Source organism: Temnothorax nylanderi, unplaced genomic scaffold, assembly GCF_030848795.1.
Source record: "Temnothorax nylanderi isolate EJ_2023f unplaced genomic scaffold, tnyl_v1.0 TNYL_tig0019_pilon, whole genome shotgun sequence".
NCBI classification, from domain to species: domain Eukaryota; kingdom Metazoa; phylum Arthropoda; class Insecta; order Hymenoptera; family Formicidae; genus Temnothorax; species Temnothorax nylanderi.
The window spans coordinates 1,670,685-1,688,046 of record NW_027249081.1 but is presented as its reverse complement, the minus strand read 5'-3'; the positions used below and the strand labels follow the sequence as shown (position 1 = coordinate 1,688,046).

At 39.2% G+C, this 17,362-nt stretch overlaps 2 protein-coding genes across 18 annotated transcripts in view; one reads left to right on the top strand and one right to left on the bottom strand.

Annotated features, from left to right (window-relative positions):
- Positions 1-12,218, top strand: part of Dlg1 (discs large 1) — a 336,847-nt gene extending 324,629 nt beyond the window's left edge. For 6 of the 12 annotated variants that reach the window (XM_071699792.1, XM_071699791.1, XM_071699797.1 and 3 more), the window contains 12 exons: positions 925-1,138; positions 1,412-1,569; positions 1,774-2,023; positions 2,990-3,092; positions 3,743-3,781; positions 5,441-5,482; positions 6,833-6,931; positions 8,616-8,765; positions 8,857-9,029; positions 9,143-9,252; positions 9,342-9,433; positions 9,720-12,218. In XM_071699792.1, coding sequence (XP_071555893.1) covers positions 925-1,138; positions 1,412-1,569; positions 1,774-2,023; positions 2,990-3,092; positions 3,743-3,781; positions 5,441-5,482; positions 6,833-6,931; positions 8,616-8,765; positions 8,857-9,029; positions 9,143-9,252; positions 9,342-9,433; positions 9,720-9,829 — 1,540 coding nt within the window. In that variant the 3' untranslated portion in view covers positions 9,830-12,218. The remainder of the gene's footprint in view (positions 1-924; positions 1,139-1,411; positions 1,570-1,773; positions 2,024-2,989; positions 3,093-3,742; positions 3,782-5,440; positions 5,483-6,832; positions 6,932-8,615; positions 8,766-8,856; positions 9,030-9,142; positions 9,253-9,341; positions 9,434-9,719) is intronic. The other 6 variants (XM_071699803.1, XM_071699794.1, XM_071699796.1 and 3 more) reach the window with 5 other exon arrangements.
- A 390-nt stretch (positions 12,219-12,608) lies between these two features.
- The window catches only part of LOC139769039 (uncharacterized), a 173,289-nt gene continuing 168,535 nt past the window's right edge, over positions 12,609-17,362 (bottom strand). For all 6 annotated transcript variants that reach the window (XM_071699787.1, XM_071699788.1, XM_071699790.1 and 3 more), the window contains one exon: positions 12,609-17,311. In XM_071699787.1, the coding sequence (XP_071555888.1) occupies positions 16,887-17,311 (425 nt within the window). In that variant the 3' untranslated portion in view covers positions 12,609-16,886. The remainder of the gene's footprint in view (positions 17,312-17,362) is intronic.

Genomic DNA, 17,362 nt, shown 5'->3' with positions numbered 1-17,362 from the left:
GATGCGTAAGCGCTTACGTAGGGCATTTTCATTGATCGACGCGCTTTTGCGTCACGCTCATGCCGTTTATATGAATTTACGGTGTGACTGCTATTATTGGGCTGCTGGCATTCATCATTTACGATCTCAAAAAGCGACTATGTGAAAAACTGTTTTGATAAAAAGTTTCCGAAAAAAATGACCTTTGTAGTCCCTTTTTTATCTTTCTTTTTTTAGGTAGCAAAAAAATATCGAATAATTAATTCATGCACGTGCAATGTGTTTTCGTTATACGACTATATAATGAATGACATTGGAAAATTGATCAATAATTTCGTTCTCTGCGAGAAATCTATCAGTTCGTTAAAATTTTACGATGATTAAAGTTATGATTTCGAGATTAATTGATGCAATTCGCAACCGAATATGTTTGTCGATCCCCAGTGTTATTTTAATGAAATCCCTGTATATTCCTTCAATAGAGTGGAACAGTACTACAGTGCGTACCCAGAATGCCATCATTCGCGCGAGTCCTCGCATAATACGTCTCGCTACGACGGAGTACACTTCAAATTCGCGAAAACCGTGTGGCACGAATTTCCCGACGGAATCTTCTAATTAACGTGATAATCGCGCTTATAAGAATCGCAGAAAGAAATTTGCATTTTTTGATTCGCGATTCAAATACGAGCGCGTTGACACGCGAAACGTATCTGGGCGTAAATCTGAAATTGAGAACATCCACGCTTGTCTATGATTTATAAATATTTATAAATCAGTTTTATCTTCTCGGCGCGCTTGGGTTGCGACGGAAATTAACTGACCTTATCTCGGGATATTTTTTTTTAATAGAAATATGTCATACGATCGTTATACTTAATAGCGGATTTTACACTTTTGAGAATACTTTCGGTGTTGAATATGGACCATCTCCTAATTTTTCAGGGAGGTGCGCACCGTCGTATTGAATAAAGGCTCCTCTGGTCTGGGCTTCAACATCGTCGGCGGTGAAGATGGCGAGGGCATCTTCATCTCGTTTATTTTAGCCGGAGGTCCGGCCGATCTCAGCGGTGAATTACGCAGAGGCGATCAGATATTGAGCGTTAATGGTATCAATCTCCGAACAGCCACCCACGAGGAAGCCGCCGCGGCTCTCAAGGTAAGAGATCTTCAACTGATGCTTATTAAACGTGTGTAATCATCAGAAAAATTCACAAAGTCACTTTAGTATCGGCAAAGATCATAATTCATTAAAAAGAATTTAGTATAAAATACCTCGTTAACCGAAATTCGAATTAAAATACTAAATAATCGAAGAATGGTGAGACACGACATTTTGACGTTTTGCAAATTATCCCTCAAAAAATTTTTGAAAGTTGCGATTTGTCGAAAATTATGTATACGATTTTTTTTTTATTCACGCGGTATTCAGGGTACTGGCCAAACAGTGACAATCGTGGTGCAATACAAACCGGAGGACTATAATAGATTCGAGGCGAAGATCCAGGATCTTAAACAACAAATCTCGCAACAGAATGTGATGACAGGCACCCTCATGAGGACCTCCCAGAAGAAATCACTCTACGTGAGGTAATTCCGCGCGCGTTTATTACTTTCGCGATTATCTTTCACCGCTTAATCATCCGCAGAGTGTTAATTAATTGCACTCAAACGATTTCGACATCGCGCAGAGCCCCGATGTCGAAATCGTTTAAACGCAATTAATTAATTAACAAGTAGCCTCGCGTATACATAAAATACAAAGGTAAACGTTACGATATTTTCTCCCCAAAGAGCGTTGTTCGATTACGATCCCAACAAAGACGATGGTCTGCCGAGCCGCGGCTTGGCGTTCCGTTACGGCGAGATCTTGCACGTGACGAACGCCAGCGACGACGAATGGTGGCAGGCGAGAAGAGTCACCCCACAGGGCGATGAAGAAGGTCTGGGCATAATACCCTCGCGCAGGCGATGGGAGCGTAAGCAGCGTGCCAGAGACCGCTCTGTCAAGTTCCAGGGACACATGCCGGTCATTCTTGATAAGGTGAGTATATGACGGGAATTTCTCAAAGCGCCTAATTTCTCCGAAAATAACGAACTAATATAATACAACACGATTTTATTTGAAAGGATTCCATAGATACAACTCTTTCGTAAAAAATTCATGCATTAACTCGTATTTATACGAAAATTGTCATACAGTTTAACGACAACAGATTTTTGTATGACTGTAACTGTTTTAATTGTGTGTTTTTATCTTTAACAAGATATTTTGTTCCTCTCCCATCTCGATATTTTTCGATAATCAGTTTGATTTCTCATCTCGAGAATACTCGAAATAAAATATTAAATCATAGAATCTGATTAAAGTGATAAAGGAATTGATAATATCAGTTTGTTGTCTTAAAATTTACTGGAATATTTTTAATAAAGTGTGTTTACAGTCTAAACTGTCGGTTCTGCGACATTCTCGCGATGCGAAATAATTCGTAACATGCATAATTGAAAAAATGTGTCCATTCGACAATGTTTCATCCAGACTCATTAACACTAATGAGGAGAGATGTCTAATTAAATGTTCATCACGATCGATAGCTACATGGCCGTTTTCGCTTGCAAATTTAATATGGCCAAAGAACTAATTTCAAATTCGCGTAACAAACATTGCAACCGTGATATTTCCTCTCTAAAAAGTATTCGATTTCTCTGAAATTAACAACGAATTGCGAATTATGATGGAACAAATTGATTTTAAAGGATTGCATAAACATTGCATCTAAATAAAAAGTCCGTAGAACTTAATACAAAATTTATATCTATAAATATATAATTTAATGCTTTCAGATTTGTTGTAACAAATTTGATTAATTTAACTGAATGTTTTTACTTTATTTCCTTCAAAAATCGTAGATATTTGATAAAATTGTTTCTCGCGAATGGATTTATCGGCGCACAAAATTACGAACTATGTGATTTGTCGATCGCATCGCAGTAAACTTGTTGATTTCAGCAATCAACATTAGACCGGAAGAAGAAGAACTTCTCGTTTAGCAGGAAGTTCCCATTCATGAAGAGTAAAGACGATAAGTCCGAGGACGGCTCCGATCAGGAACGTGAGTGTCTAGAATATAATTGTCATTCCCTTGCCCCTCCTGCAAGTTCTGTGCATGTTCTGGCCCCATATTTATTGTGTTTTACGTGTTTTTTCTCGCCGTATGTATTCGCCTATACTTATACCGTGCGATTTAACCGCTGAAATACGAAGTTATTTCTCACCCTCAAGACTCAGGCCGCAGTCTTCACAATCAATGGGTTCAATTTTTATTAATAATTTATAATTCCACGTCCTGCAACAAGCTCAGAAAGTTTGACTAAGGACATTGTAACTCAAAATTTTGTCAATATTGAAGAGATATTCCTCTTCGTCGTTTATACTAGTAAAGTATACTTTACTCGCGTTTGTGTCCTACAATTCCAGTTTCACCTAAATATTAAATGCATTGACAATTTTTGGTAATTACCATTTTAAATTTTTTCAAAATTTTGAAATGCGCAATCATAAAAAAAGTTGGAAATTCGGTTCGTAACATTTTCCGTGCGGAGATCGACAATATAACTTTTATTTGAACAAGAAATACTATTGATATGAAGTCCCGACTTCCGGAGCGGTGAGCCCGGTCAGACATGCCCAAGTCCCGAATGAGCTTTTGTGTTTTACGATGTGAAAACGTGACATGTGTTTTTGTTTTGCTTGCTTATGTAGGAACACCCACCACACCCGAGAATGAGAACGATCCCACCCGTAAGTATCTTAATTAAGAGTAATAAGCTCTGTAAATGTTGCGCTTTCGCCATTTCTCATACACAATGACGCCAGCAGTGACGCAAGCTTTGCAATCCACGCCAAAACCCGCGATTTGGGACGAAATTCTAGCGATATGTCAAACTAAATATAGTAATTTATGTATAATGTAAAGAATCTTTTTTTCTGATTCTCCATTTCCAATGAAATACATTGTTAACGTATAACGATGATCGCCAGAATTAAAAAAATGAGAGGGCAAGATCTCATTTTATATTACAATGAATAAAATTGTTTGTTTACAGTATTTGTTTTTAACGAAGCGTAATTCGCCTAGTCTCGGGATCGAATTCGGGTTTTGGCCGAGGTTGAATCTCGCAATGTTGCATCGCGCGCGGGCAACCACTGTGCATCATTCAGCAGTTGCAGCAGCTTCGTTTGCGTCCTCCGACCTCGCCTGCGCATGCACACTGCACTTTGAACTTTTCTGCCACGCGTAGAATCTCTCAAACTAACACCCCGACCGACACGCTCTTATCTCCGTTCTCGACTCCGCTTCTAACTTTCGGCTTTTCTTTATTAGAGGTTCACAGGTAGTCCGTAGTAAAACGGTCCAGCACGATGTTCCTCTCAGCAGTAGCTCGCATTCTTTTCTCTCTTTCTTTATTTTTTCTTTCTTTCACGAAAGGATAGTGATGCGATAGAGATACATCCCTCATTCATCTCAAAAAATCGTGTCACGAAGCACATCATCCTCCATCCACAGATGCATTCAGCGAAATACCTCAGGAATCGGTAAAACCGAGAAAGAAATATTTACAGTGCTAGATGCATGTACGTCGCATTCTCATTGTGTTAGATCGTGAAGAAATCTCGCTCCTCGAGCGACATAACACGCGATTCGGTCTCTGATCTGACGAGCTGGAAGGTACACACACGCTTCTTAACACTTAGCTGACGGTAAAAGGAAGAGCGTTACCAGTCTTGAGTTGTACACACAGCTGATATATACTGTTTCTTTTTTTTGTTTTCCTTCGTGTCACAGACGCGATGAGTCTCTCGAGCATGAGTGTCTCCGTAGCGAGCGAGACTTTAACGATTATCCATCGATGAGAGAAAAAAAAAACACTTTGATGATACAAACTGCGCTTGCATTATATCTCTAACGTAATGCTTTGCTATTGCATAATTCTGCAAACCTTTGAATCTGTACACGATCATAATCGGCAAATTATATTTTTGAGATCTCCATAAATTTTTTCAAGTAATAAAAATTCTTCGATTCATGTAATCGATCAGTTTTCACAAACATATAACGCGACAAATAACATGTAAACGTTCTGTGATTTATTGCACGACGGGATGTTGCATCCCCTGCGAGATATTCGGTTATGACGATTAATTAAATCACGACTCCAAGGAAGGGGAATAATTCGGCACCGATTCGAATCCGTTCGCGTGTCGTGTCTCGAATCTGCAAACACACTCGCATCTTCATGGTCCATCGAATCCATCTCGTGCGTTGCATCGGAATCGCGCACGCACATTAGGAGAGTCCTCGAGAGTCTATAGCGCTTCTAATTAATTCTAGCGATAATTAACGGCCGCTTACCTAGTACGCAACGTATACTGAAATGTATTCAACTTGTTATGTTCTAGCATTCATGCTGTGCTACACCCAGGACGACACTAACACTGAAGGTAATCATGTCTCTCTCTTCTCTCTTCGCTCCCGCTCTTTCTATCTCGCTACCTTTAGTTCCACCCTCCTTTTTCCCTTTTCTCTGTCTATCTATCTTTCTATTTCTTTTCTTTTTCTCTCTCTGTATATATCTCTCCTATATACTCTTCCTCACACCGAAGAGATATCGTATTGCCTGGGTCAGTCACGTGGGATAATGAATTTCGGTCACGATATTGTTTCGCAATTACGCACGTGCTCGGATAAGTTAATATAATTAATATTGATACAAGAATTACATTAGTGTTAATTATCGTGTGTTAACGTTCATTATACCTGCTACAATATTATTTAACATGAAATAAATATGGCTTGATATTCACGTTCACGTAGTTAGAAAATATAAATTCAGCATTGCAGAATTTGTCGAAAATGCATAACAATGACATTTCAAATTGTACAATTATAGTATTTGTGAAATGTTCTGACCGGAAATCTCATCCCTCTATTCGTCCACCATTTCATCCTTGCGAGAGATGATCGATCACGCTTGCGTTCATTTATCAGCAATAATTCAACAACCAAATCTATATAATATATATGATGTCGGCCTTTATTATACGTTGCCGTGGGTAGTAATAGCATACCTATTGTTTTGTTTCAATGGCAGTATGCATATTCATACGAGATGAAAGGTCAACTCGAAATCTTCATTAGTTAATAATGACGAGGTTCCTATAGTTAAAGCATATACATGAGAAATTTATTTAAGCCTAAAGAATACAGGTGGTCTGCACTAGTGAGCATTAATACGCAATAGAATAGCACTGGCATCGTTAGCTATAAATTTTTGGAGAAACTTTGGAAACTAAAAAAAAACATAAAAAATAGAAGTACAGTTTAATGTTTAACTTGTTAAAATTTTCAGGTTACACATGTAAACATTAATTTACTCGAAGTTATCATGTATTTACGTCTACATATATTGGAATGGGCGTTGCCCGTGATAGAACGATTAATGAAGAATAAGTTTTTTTTATTTTCCACACATAATGTCTCTATAAAAGCAGAATTTATTATCCTATAAATTTGAAATAGGTATTATATTTGCCAATATAATTTCGAGTTGAATTCGCCGATTACCGAGAGCGACGATCGACACGAGCGCGTTGCCCATCCGCGAAATTTCGTACTCCACTCTTTTATAGTCTCATCTTAGGACCTTAATTGTCCGATACTCTTCCTCCGTCGCCGCCGTCCATCACTCGTCTTTCATTCATCACGTATATTGCCCTTCAATCTCTCTTTTTATCTCCATCTCTCTCTCTCTCTCTGTTTCTTATTCATTTAAGATTTGTCTTGCGCTGCAGGGAGTAGAGAAATTTTGTATCGCGTTCAGCTGCCGTATATGGAGGAACTCACGTTAGTTTATCTGGAAAAGGAGGCCGACGAGCCCAATGACGAGCTTAGTAAGTCGTAGCCGAGAGCAAATGTGTGAACCGTAGTGTGGGCGCGGCGCGCGCACGCAAAAGCCGATTTGTTCCTATAGAAAACTAACGCAGATCGCAGACGATTTGTAACCCTGTCGACGGGCATATTATCCCGGGAAAAAAATATATATATTCGTGAGGGTGACTAACTCTGAATAATGTTGTTTGCAATCCCTGTGTCAGCTAACGATCCCTGATATCGATCTTCCACTAATAATGCTCCCGGCTGTTACGCAAATTGGACGCGGATCAAGATCGCGAAATTCGTTTAAACACTGCCGCGATTGCTACAATAGACAAATATAATTTGGGGAAAGATATTGTCGATATTCTCATCGTGTTTTCGCTATTATCGATTTTACATTATCTTTACGATGCGTAACGTCACGAGTTAACACAACGGTCCGTCGGTCTCTCTGTAACTTCTCACCAAATTTATTTCCCGACGAAAAAAGTTGCGATCGAAATCGAAAAGCAATCGCGAGTACAATGCGCCGATTTAAGGCACCAATCGAGAAACGTCTGTCTCCTTCGACAAACGTTAATTTCCTTCGGGCTGCTCTTCGCGTTGAATTACCGTCGAGACGCGTCTCGCGCGCAATTAAGACGGCCGCGCGACGTGCCGCTATCACGATGTGTTTTCTCGTTTTCTTTTTCTTTTCCGCCGCTCTCCACTTCCTCCTCCTCTCGTCGTAGAGCCTGTAGACATTAACAGCAGCAGAACGCAATTAGGGCGCTCAAATAGACGAGGAAATCGCGTCGCTTCTTCCCGTCGCGCCGGCAACGCGGCGGCGTGCTCCTCTTCCTCGCGCTCTGAAAATTTGGGATCACATATTCGATTGTCACGATTGACTACCCGGGAAGAAACGACGTGGCCGCATTAATATCGAGTTCGTAACATATATTAGCGGCGCGTGATATTGATTACGAATGGACACCCCAACTTCCCTTTATCTGTCTCTTTCTCTTTATTTCTCTGTTTCTCCTCTCTCTCTCTCTCTCTCTTTCTCTCTTTCTTTGCAGAGTACTGGTTTATAGTCGCTGTACATACTAACGTCACTTGCACCACCCTGACGTCCCTGGATCGCTTAAATTTTCTAGTCATTAAGAGGTATAGCTTGCCTCCCTTGCTTTCGATTTCGCTCAAACGCTGAGAGCATGCTCGTGACTCGTTCTACAAGAGAAATGTTGTACTTGTCCGAAATGCCAATGGAGCCAAGAACCGGAGTACGCTTGAGACAGTTGAAGGATTGTCGCTGATGACTGGTCTGCTGATCGAGTCACCAGCCAGAGATTGTTTCAAGTGACTCCTATGAACGCATATCGCTCTGTGTGTAACATTGTCCCGCGTCCGTTTCGTGGAAGTGTCAATTAATCAATGATATCAACGGGGGACCGTCGTCAGAGAGCCTATCTTTCAGATGCGGGGTCGGCAGGAGGGCCGCTCGGGTCATGTTTGTTCTCTTCTTGGATGATAGTGTTGTCGCTTTTTTTCTTTTTTCTGCTGTCTGAGTGGGTTCTGAGCGGATTTGTGCGTCGTTGAAGGAGATGCGTGACTATCGCTTGTAATGACGAGCCGACGACGACGAGCCTCCCTTTTCGGGTCTTCGGGAGGGGGCGCGTCGCGGAGTCGTCCATATACATTCGATTAAAACGATTACAGGCAGCGAAGAGAACGTGCTCTCGTACGAGGCCGTACAGCAGTTGACGATACAGTACACGCGTCCCGTGATCGTTCTCGGACCGCTCAAGGACCGCATCAACGATGATCTCATCTCCGAGTTCCCTGATAAATTCGGCAGCTGTGTTCCACGTGAGTTATTCGATAATCTGATGCTTATATTAACTGATAATAATCTCCTTCCTGCGGCACTGTATATCGATCTTTGTCCGTTTGCCTGCAGACACTACTAGGAGTAGAAGAGAGTACGAAGTGGATGGACGAGATTATCACTTCGTGGCGTCGAGGGAGCAGATGGAGAGGGACATACAGAATCATTTGTTCATAGAGGCTGGACAATATAACGACAATCTTTACGGAACATCTGTCGCGTCTGTACGAGAGGTGGCTGAAAAGGTATGCACAATTTTGGTAACACAAGATCGATTTCCCAGATTTTTTACTTACGTTTTATATTGTATTATATCGACGAGGAATCACGAAAAAATGTTTGCAATTGTTGCTTTCAGGGCAAGCACTGTATTCTTGATGTGAGTGGGAATGCTATCAAGAGGTTACAAGTAGCACAACTCTATCCTATTGCCATCTTCATCAAGCCGAAATCAGTCGAGTCTGTCATGTGAGTTCAGTAATCATTCGTTTGATTTTTAATATCAAAAGATTTCGTTATTATCTATTCTATTAAATCTGATGCTTCTGATTTTACAGGGAGATGAACAAGAGGATGACCGAGGAGCAAGCGAAGAAGACGTACGAGCGTGCTCTCAAGATGGAACAAGAATTTGGTGAATATTTTACTGGTACGTCTCGTTTACATTTAAATAAACAAATTTACAATAGACTTTCTGTTAAATTCGATTTTATAAATAAAATTCAACCGAACACACTGTAATATTTTATTCTTTATTGATTTTTGATTATCAAAATGTTCATAACATTTAAGCAGCGTAACGCAGCTTATTGAAATTCATATAAAGGCAATTAAGATGAAAAAATTGTGGAAGAAATAACAAACACTTTAAATATTCTCGTGTAATTAAATTATTCTCTCGCGTAAATTAAACGGCCGCTGTACTTTGCTTGCAGCCGTCGTTCAAGGAGACACTCCCGAAGAGATATATGTGAAGGTGAAGGAGGTCATCTCCGAGCAATCAGGACCGAACATCTGGGTTCCCTGCAGGGACCAGCAGCTGTGACGTCCTGCCCCCCACGCTCAGCACGGGCCCAACGCCTGGACCCTGCCACCGAGGCGACAAGCTTAATTATTCACGATAGATACGATTAAGTAATGCTCTAACATCCTTTCCTAATCCCTCCTTCCCTCCCATATCCCATATCCATGTAGCACAAAGTCCCTACTTAAGACGCGTAACACGACGTAAATCGCCGCAGAGAATTTAAGCCGAAAGAATAGTTAAACGATGGGGCGCACGATATCACCGACCATTTCCCCGAAGAGAATTGATAAAGTCAATCGGGACGCGTGATTTATTCTCCTCTAAGTTCAAAATCGAATGAGAGAGAGGGGGAAAGGAGAAGTGAGTACACTCGCGCGTGCTCATCGTGTTGAATTTTATCGCGACCCATGTCTCTGATAGAAAAATGACAGGAAAAAATTCGTAAGTTTTATCGCATGATTGTCGATTATTTGTGTGTGATCGTCCCTAATTTTATTAATTAACCTCGCGAGAGAATTTAGAGGCGTTGTACAATTGCTCGAGAAGATTAGATCAGGGTATGCCGAAACCGAAAGTTGGCGGGCAACTCGGAAGAGTTTTCTCAAACTCAACTGAGCTATCAGCTGCGAAGTGCGAGCGCTTTTTCAGTTATACTCGAGCGCGGTATTTTTTAATGTACTTAAGCGCAATTAGCGCGCCGAGAACGTCGAGCGAATTCGATGAACTCGATGGAAAAGGGGGGAAACCGTGGGTAAGAGAGAAAACCGTAGCCCTAACGACGTTGTGTATGTGTTAATGAACCTTACAGGATTAAAAGAAACAGTAAAAAAGAAAAAGCAAGAAAAAAAGAGAAAAGAAACCTCACAGGACAAATCTTTAGATGCTAGATATACATAACGATATATAATGTTTTGTACAGCTAGATGACTAAGCCAGTAACTGGGTTATGTGCAACATTATATTTGTGGAATGGGCGATGCGAGGGGAGAAAAAACAGAAAAAACGAGAGGAAGAGAGACAGAAAGAAAGAGCAAAAAAAAACACTATTGTAATTTAAATATCACTACTAAATTATTATTATAGTAGACATTATTGTAAATACATATTATATACTCGCGTGTATTGAGACGGAGGGGCGTAGTAGGTGAAGATAAGGGATTGTAGAAGAGATGTTAGAGGAAGGAAGAAGAACCTGATAAGGTTTTTCTTTCGCGCGCGTCTCTGCTACCCAAGGTGTCACTCAGCATCGTGACGAGATAAGGAATTGTCACGCCGATCAGTCGTGCTCCCGTGAAGAGCTTCGGCGCGAGCGTAGGTGTATGCCGCTCCTTCGTATCTTAAGATATAGTTCTTGGCACCGGATCAGCAGTCGTCGCTGATCGAACGTGAGATCTAGCTTGCACGATGTCTTCGGTGCATCCGGCTGAAGGGGAGAAAGAGAAAGAAGTTCGATGTGTGATGTACTTACTACACGGGGGAGTCGCGAAAGGCGCGAACGGACAAACTGGCGATTCGTAAAAGAAAAGAAGGAGCGCAGATGCGGCCAATCGGGTTCCGTCGTGGAGTACTGAGAACTGAATTTGCCGAACAATCAGCGAAGATTCCTCATCAGATGAACTCGCGTCCAGAATGCGGCTTGTCAATAGAAAAATTCCCTCGCTTGGCCTTCGCTCGTTCATCGGGCTGCGAGCTCTCGCGATCGCGTGCCACCACACACAATGCTTTGTCCGCTTGCTCCTTCCGTTTCCGTTAGCATTAATCATGCGCGAGAGAAGGTACGATAATTGATTCTCCCAATGTAACACGAGCGGGAAATCGAATTGTTGTAAACACGAGGTGTCATTACGATAATTTAATTGTAATATAGGCCGCATTGTTGTCGTGATATGGATACGCGAGTCGCGATCACGAGGGACAATGGCGATGATGATGATGATAAATGATGATGACGATGATGATGATAATGATGATGTAGCCAACGTATGCGGGTGCGACACGCGACGATCACTTCTGTCGCCAGGAATAGAGCCGAACGTTTTCTTTCCCTTATTTCGTAGTAACGTTCACTCGCGGGGAAACGATAATATCGCGCGGACACGCTTTCGGGCTATTTTTTTTCCTACCGCGAGTCCTAGATTATTATTAAGCGCGATTATTATTATACGAGATAGAACGAGGTACGAAGCGACGAGCTTCGGCTTGTGCCTGAAGGACAGAAGGCCTGGCTTCGCCGAGTTGAAAGATATCTGTCTCGATGTAAAAGACCGTATATAAAGAGAATAATTACCGCAGACACCTATTATACACCTCTATAGTCTATTTAATAATATTACTTATTAAATTGTCAATCTCATGTTCACCTTGTTTCATCGTTTTTAAATAGTTAATAAACGTTTTACCAATTTTACTACTGGTGGTCCGTGTATCCCCTTCCCACTTTTTTCATCTTTTTGTAGAGAATACGGGATATTACGATAAAAATATTAAGATGACGTTATGTCGTAAAGATAAATGGATATTCTGACGTAGAATAATTTACTTTCATATTTGTATATAAATGACAATATATACTTGGTATCTTCGAAATCAATATTAAGTTAAAATTATGTTATATATTAAAGCTTAATTATCATTTTTAATACTGCATCTTCTGTTATACATAAAAATAAAAATGTAACTTTTACAAAGTTGAGACATAAGAAAAAAACCAAAATGTATTAAAATATCTTGTTACATTTAACATAGTTTTCAGCGTTTTAGCGAATAGGTGACTAGGGTTGGTGGACAGGAATAAAAGTTTCAGTAAAAATACTTGTTTTTATTACATCGATCGGATAACTCGTTATTGTTATTAGCGAAAAAAAATCACAAATATTGTTTTCTTTATTTAGAAAGTTATTCGTCGGGTTCATCGTGACTCGCTTGTAACGACTACGGCAATGACAATAATAACGATTTCCTCTTTACACGAATCACAGTACGACTCTAATTTGTTCATCAGCTTCAACGTTGTTTCGAACTAAATCTCTGAAATAAAATATATATTTGTATATATATATATTTATTTATATTTATATATTTGTTCATATCTTTTATATATATATTTATATATATATATATATATAAATATACATAAATATATATATATATATATATATATATATTATATATATTTTTTTATATTTATATATATTTATATATAACTTCTGTTTTTCTTTATCCGCATTAAAGCAGCAGCATTAACACATTTAGAAGTTTTTTTTTAATGTATAAATACAAGGGGGGCAATAGAAAGAAGAGGCGTTGTGTGAATGTTACACGACTAAGAAAATGTACATCCATCGTTTAACTACTATGTATACATATATGGTACAATAAAAAAGCGCGTAGTCGTAGATGATAATAATAGTAGTTGTAGTAGTAGTAGTAGCAGCAACAGCAGCAGCAGCAGCAGTGATAGTAGTAGCTATAGTCGTGGTAGCGATAGTAGCAGTTATAGTAAAGTATAATAGTTATAGTAAATAATATTTCTAGTAGTCGCAACGTGACATATATACATACTTAGTTTATCTCATGTCATACAACGTGACTATCTCGAGGTCGGTTAATGCTTTTATATTATACACAAATAGTATACACTGATATAAACAAGTATCGCAATCTACATTTTAACTACTTAAGAATAAAAGATACATACAGTACGTACATCACGGTTTCCTATCATTCTGTCAGAGTGAAAAGTAACTCTTCCGCGTTTTCGCTTCCCTTTATCTTTATTTCGTTTTTCCTTACTGAAAATATGTCAATATATACAATCGGTGTAATGTAACCACGACCCTATCCGCTCGATATCGTCAGCTAAATAAAAATTATAAGGAGCCGCCCGAGTGCGCGCGTCGTCGCTTGCGCGACATATCGCATCGTATTAACATTAATTAATATCACTCAATATTAATTAGATATTTTAATAATTATCCCTCGTAACAGGAAAATCTCCTTTTGTTTTCTTCAACTAGCTACTGTACATACATACGCATTGATACGCGTCGCCCGCACGCACGCACACACGCATTGGTATACGCATCTGTAGTCGGTACACCATCAAGTGTTATTTTCCAAGAATACACCGTGGATTTTTCCCTGAGACTGATTATAACGATTGAAACCTCTGTGCTACACACGACGCCAAAATAAACGCGTATTACGGCATCCTAAGCGAAACCGAACTATCCCGAGCATTTCTTTTTCTTCGTCTCGCTTCATAAACATCCCTATGCACATGCTAAATATCTTTAATTGTCTGAAAATCAACATAAAAACGCGAGACGATAAGTACAATCGATACATCCTCCCCAAATTGGTTCTGTCCAAGTTTAAAATAACTTCTCACTTCTTATATAAAATTTCCGTTTCTAAATTGCTTCGATCAAACGGCATCGCTTTGGCGATCGAAACTCGCTACAATTTATCTCTACTTTATCTCAGTATTCTGTATATCGAATTAATTGCAATAAAAATGTAATTTTTTTATTATTAGATATTTTTTCAATTTAACCATTTCTTTAATTTTTACTATATTTTATTATACTTAATTGCATTCTCTTATATCTTACAAAGAAAGTTCTTTTTTCATCTTACTTATTTTCTTAGCGAGTGTTTGATCGCTGATACGACGCGTTAACATTATCCCAGATAGCTAAAACCTGCGCAAACAGATTCTGAGCAGATCTTGCAGTAATAAATTTTTGACGTCAGAAAGGCAACAAATTTCACTCAGAAGCTGCTATATCAGACGACGTTGTCAATCTGTTGCCAAAAGTTGCGACAGAGTTTGCTCACATTGCCTGTCAGTCAGCTCTGTCGACAGAACAAGAGCTCAATGCGGGCACAAATGGCTATGGTTTTGGTGTGGATTCTGAATTTGTTGCCAATCTGTGCGCATGCTGCAACATCTTGCTTACTGGGATCCTGACATGGTTACAAAAAACAGAAATAATTTGAAGATAAAGTGTAAAAACGGATATATTATTGCACAGTGAGCGTTTTTAACCGGCAATTTTCGACCGTTTTAGTTTTTTAAAATAATTGCCTATCTCCTCTATACTCCTAGAAATAATAGATCATATATTTAGACCATCAATGAAACAAAAACGTTATTCCACGAATTGCACTTCCCACATTACAAGAATTGAGCCATTGACACCTGCTATCTTTTATCCGAATTAACATTAATTGCTACACTGGAAGCTATACAAAACGAAAAGCTTCATATAAATTAAAAGTCGATTTTTTTGTGTATATATGTATATGTGCGCATAATATGTGTATATATACATATACACATCACATATACACGCACAAAAGCGCATGTATATTTATATGTATATATGTATACATACATACAAATAAACATGTACACACATAACTCATTATAATATGTATATTTATATAAATGTACATATATATACAATGTACACTTATAAATATACATAGTTATATAGTTATATATTATAATATTAAAAATTGCGAAATACTAAAAATAGAACTAGACAACAGATATGCACCTTTATACGTGTGATGGTGTCTCCTCAATGGATCAAATATTCTGGACTCAATGAATTGAAATTCAACTCATCTAGCTTTTCAAAGCACCTATTCGCAATGGACAATTAACACATTTTATAAATATAACTTGCACGGCATAATATACAATTCTTCTCTAATGTAAAGAAAAACAAAGACTAAACTGTGGTAACGTTATCATTCGCGATAGCAATTTCAATTATGTTACGCTCTCTTAATGTCGATTCTCGTCTTCCAACGACGTGTCCTGTAGTAGCTCAAAGAGGAAAAACTAATATTAATGCACATGGGCGCTCGTTCCAATTCCACGAATCTCGTAGAGTGAAGCCCCTTAAAAACGAAGAAACTTCTTGAAGCCACGTGCGAGATAAAAATATATCTGGTACGGACAGCTGTTTTCTCGGACTCCTAAAATAATCATTACTCTCTATTTACGTTATCATTTTTATTACTATTCCGAGACTCGATTCGACAATTGAGAGAAATCTACTGTCAAAGACTTTTCATTTTTCCATCGTCATGATCGCCCAAACAACATGTCTCCCTCTTTTCATGCACCTAAAAGCGTTACGTTAACGAACTTCTGATTATTTACTCAGTCCTTAAGAGAATTAATAAAATATCCTCGTCCTATGGATATATTACGTATATATCCCAATTAAATACTGCTATATAATGTCACAGGTAGCTGTTTCCCCACTCTTAGCTGCGCATTAAATAATAGATAGTTTTGTTTAAAACTACATTTGCACAGCTATGTGCTTCGAAGTTAGTTTAATTGCGCGTTACGCTCCCGGCAGAATATCGGCGTGTTACCGACTTTCTTTATTTCGACTGATAAATTCATCACTTGAATAAAGGAACGGAACCGATTATGTGCGTATCTCTTATCACTTTAGTCAAGCTCCATTTCATTATATTCTGCACTATAAGAGATCGAGAGGAGAAAATCAATTCGATCAGTTCAATCAGTGTTGGTTGATTCGATTTACCTTCGAAGCATAAGACAAATCGAAAAGTCAGTCTTTGGACACACGTAAAAGCACCGATCTTCATTGTTGTGTCGATCAGTCTTTCTTTCTTTCGAGGGACGAGCTTTCCAAATAAACAGATTTACATCAGTCATTTAGGATTCTTTCTATATATTACAAGAAATCTGTTTCTTCTATTTCTTCTTTACTTTTTAACGCATCGTGAAACAGTTACCAAAAAACAGTTACGATCTGGTCTTACAACATTATTTATTTTTCGACGATAACTCTTAAATCGCCATATTTTTTTAATTTTTATTATATTTCGATAGATCATTGGCCACAGAACGAGCCGCTCAGTCCGTGGAATTTTTGTTACGAGTCTCTTGTCGCTTTCTTCCCTGTTGCCGCTCGCGTTTCACAGTAGCTTTGCCTTCAACTTTCTTCTGATGTTCCTTGGCCGGAATCGAAGTCGATGGTTTCGATGTCTGGGGAGATGATCGCCCCAGAGACGCCTCTTGTCACCTAAGGCTAATCACCACTTTCTCCACGTTCAGCAGAGACTTCACCTTGTCGTTGTACTTGATAAGAGTGACCTTGGAGCCGCGCACGTTGATCCTTTCGCCGCCGCTCAGCAGGTGACAGCAACGAGTCTGCTCCAGGAAATCTGGCAGCTTCAACTCACGCATAACGTCGCGATGCGCGACCGCAGGCGGCCCAGAATGAGCTTTCGGATTAATTTGACGGAGAAGAGCATCGCGACTCTTTATCCTCAAAACCGCCATGAGATCTTGAACCAGCACCCACTTATCGGGATCATTGTTCAGAGTGAAAAGAACAGGCAGGTTGATGTCGCTTACTTCCATTTCGATATCATCTAGCTCTACTGATTCAGGACTGTCCAATGGAACATCATCGAGCGGATTGTAGCCTGTCTCTTCTGGGTCTAAAAACAAGTCCATAGAAAATTAAAAATATTCACTTGGAATATACATAT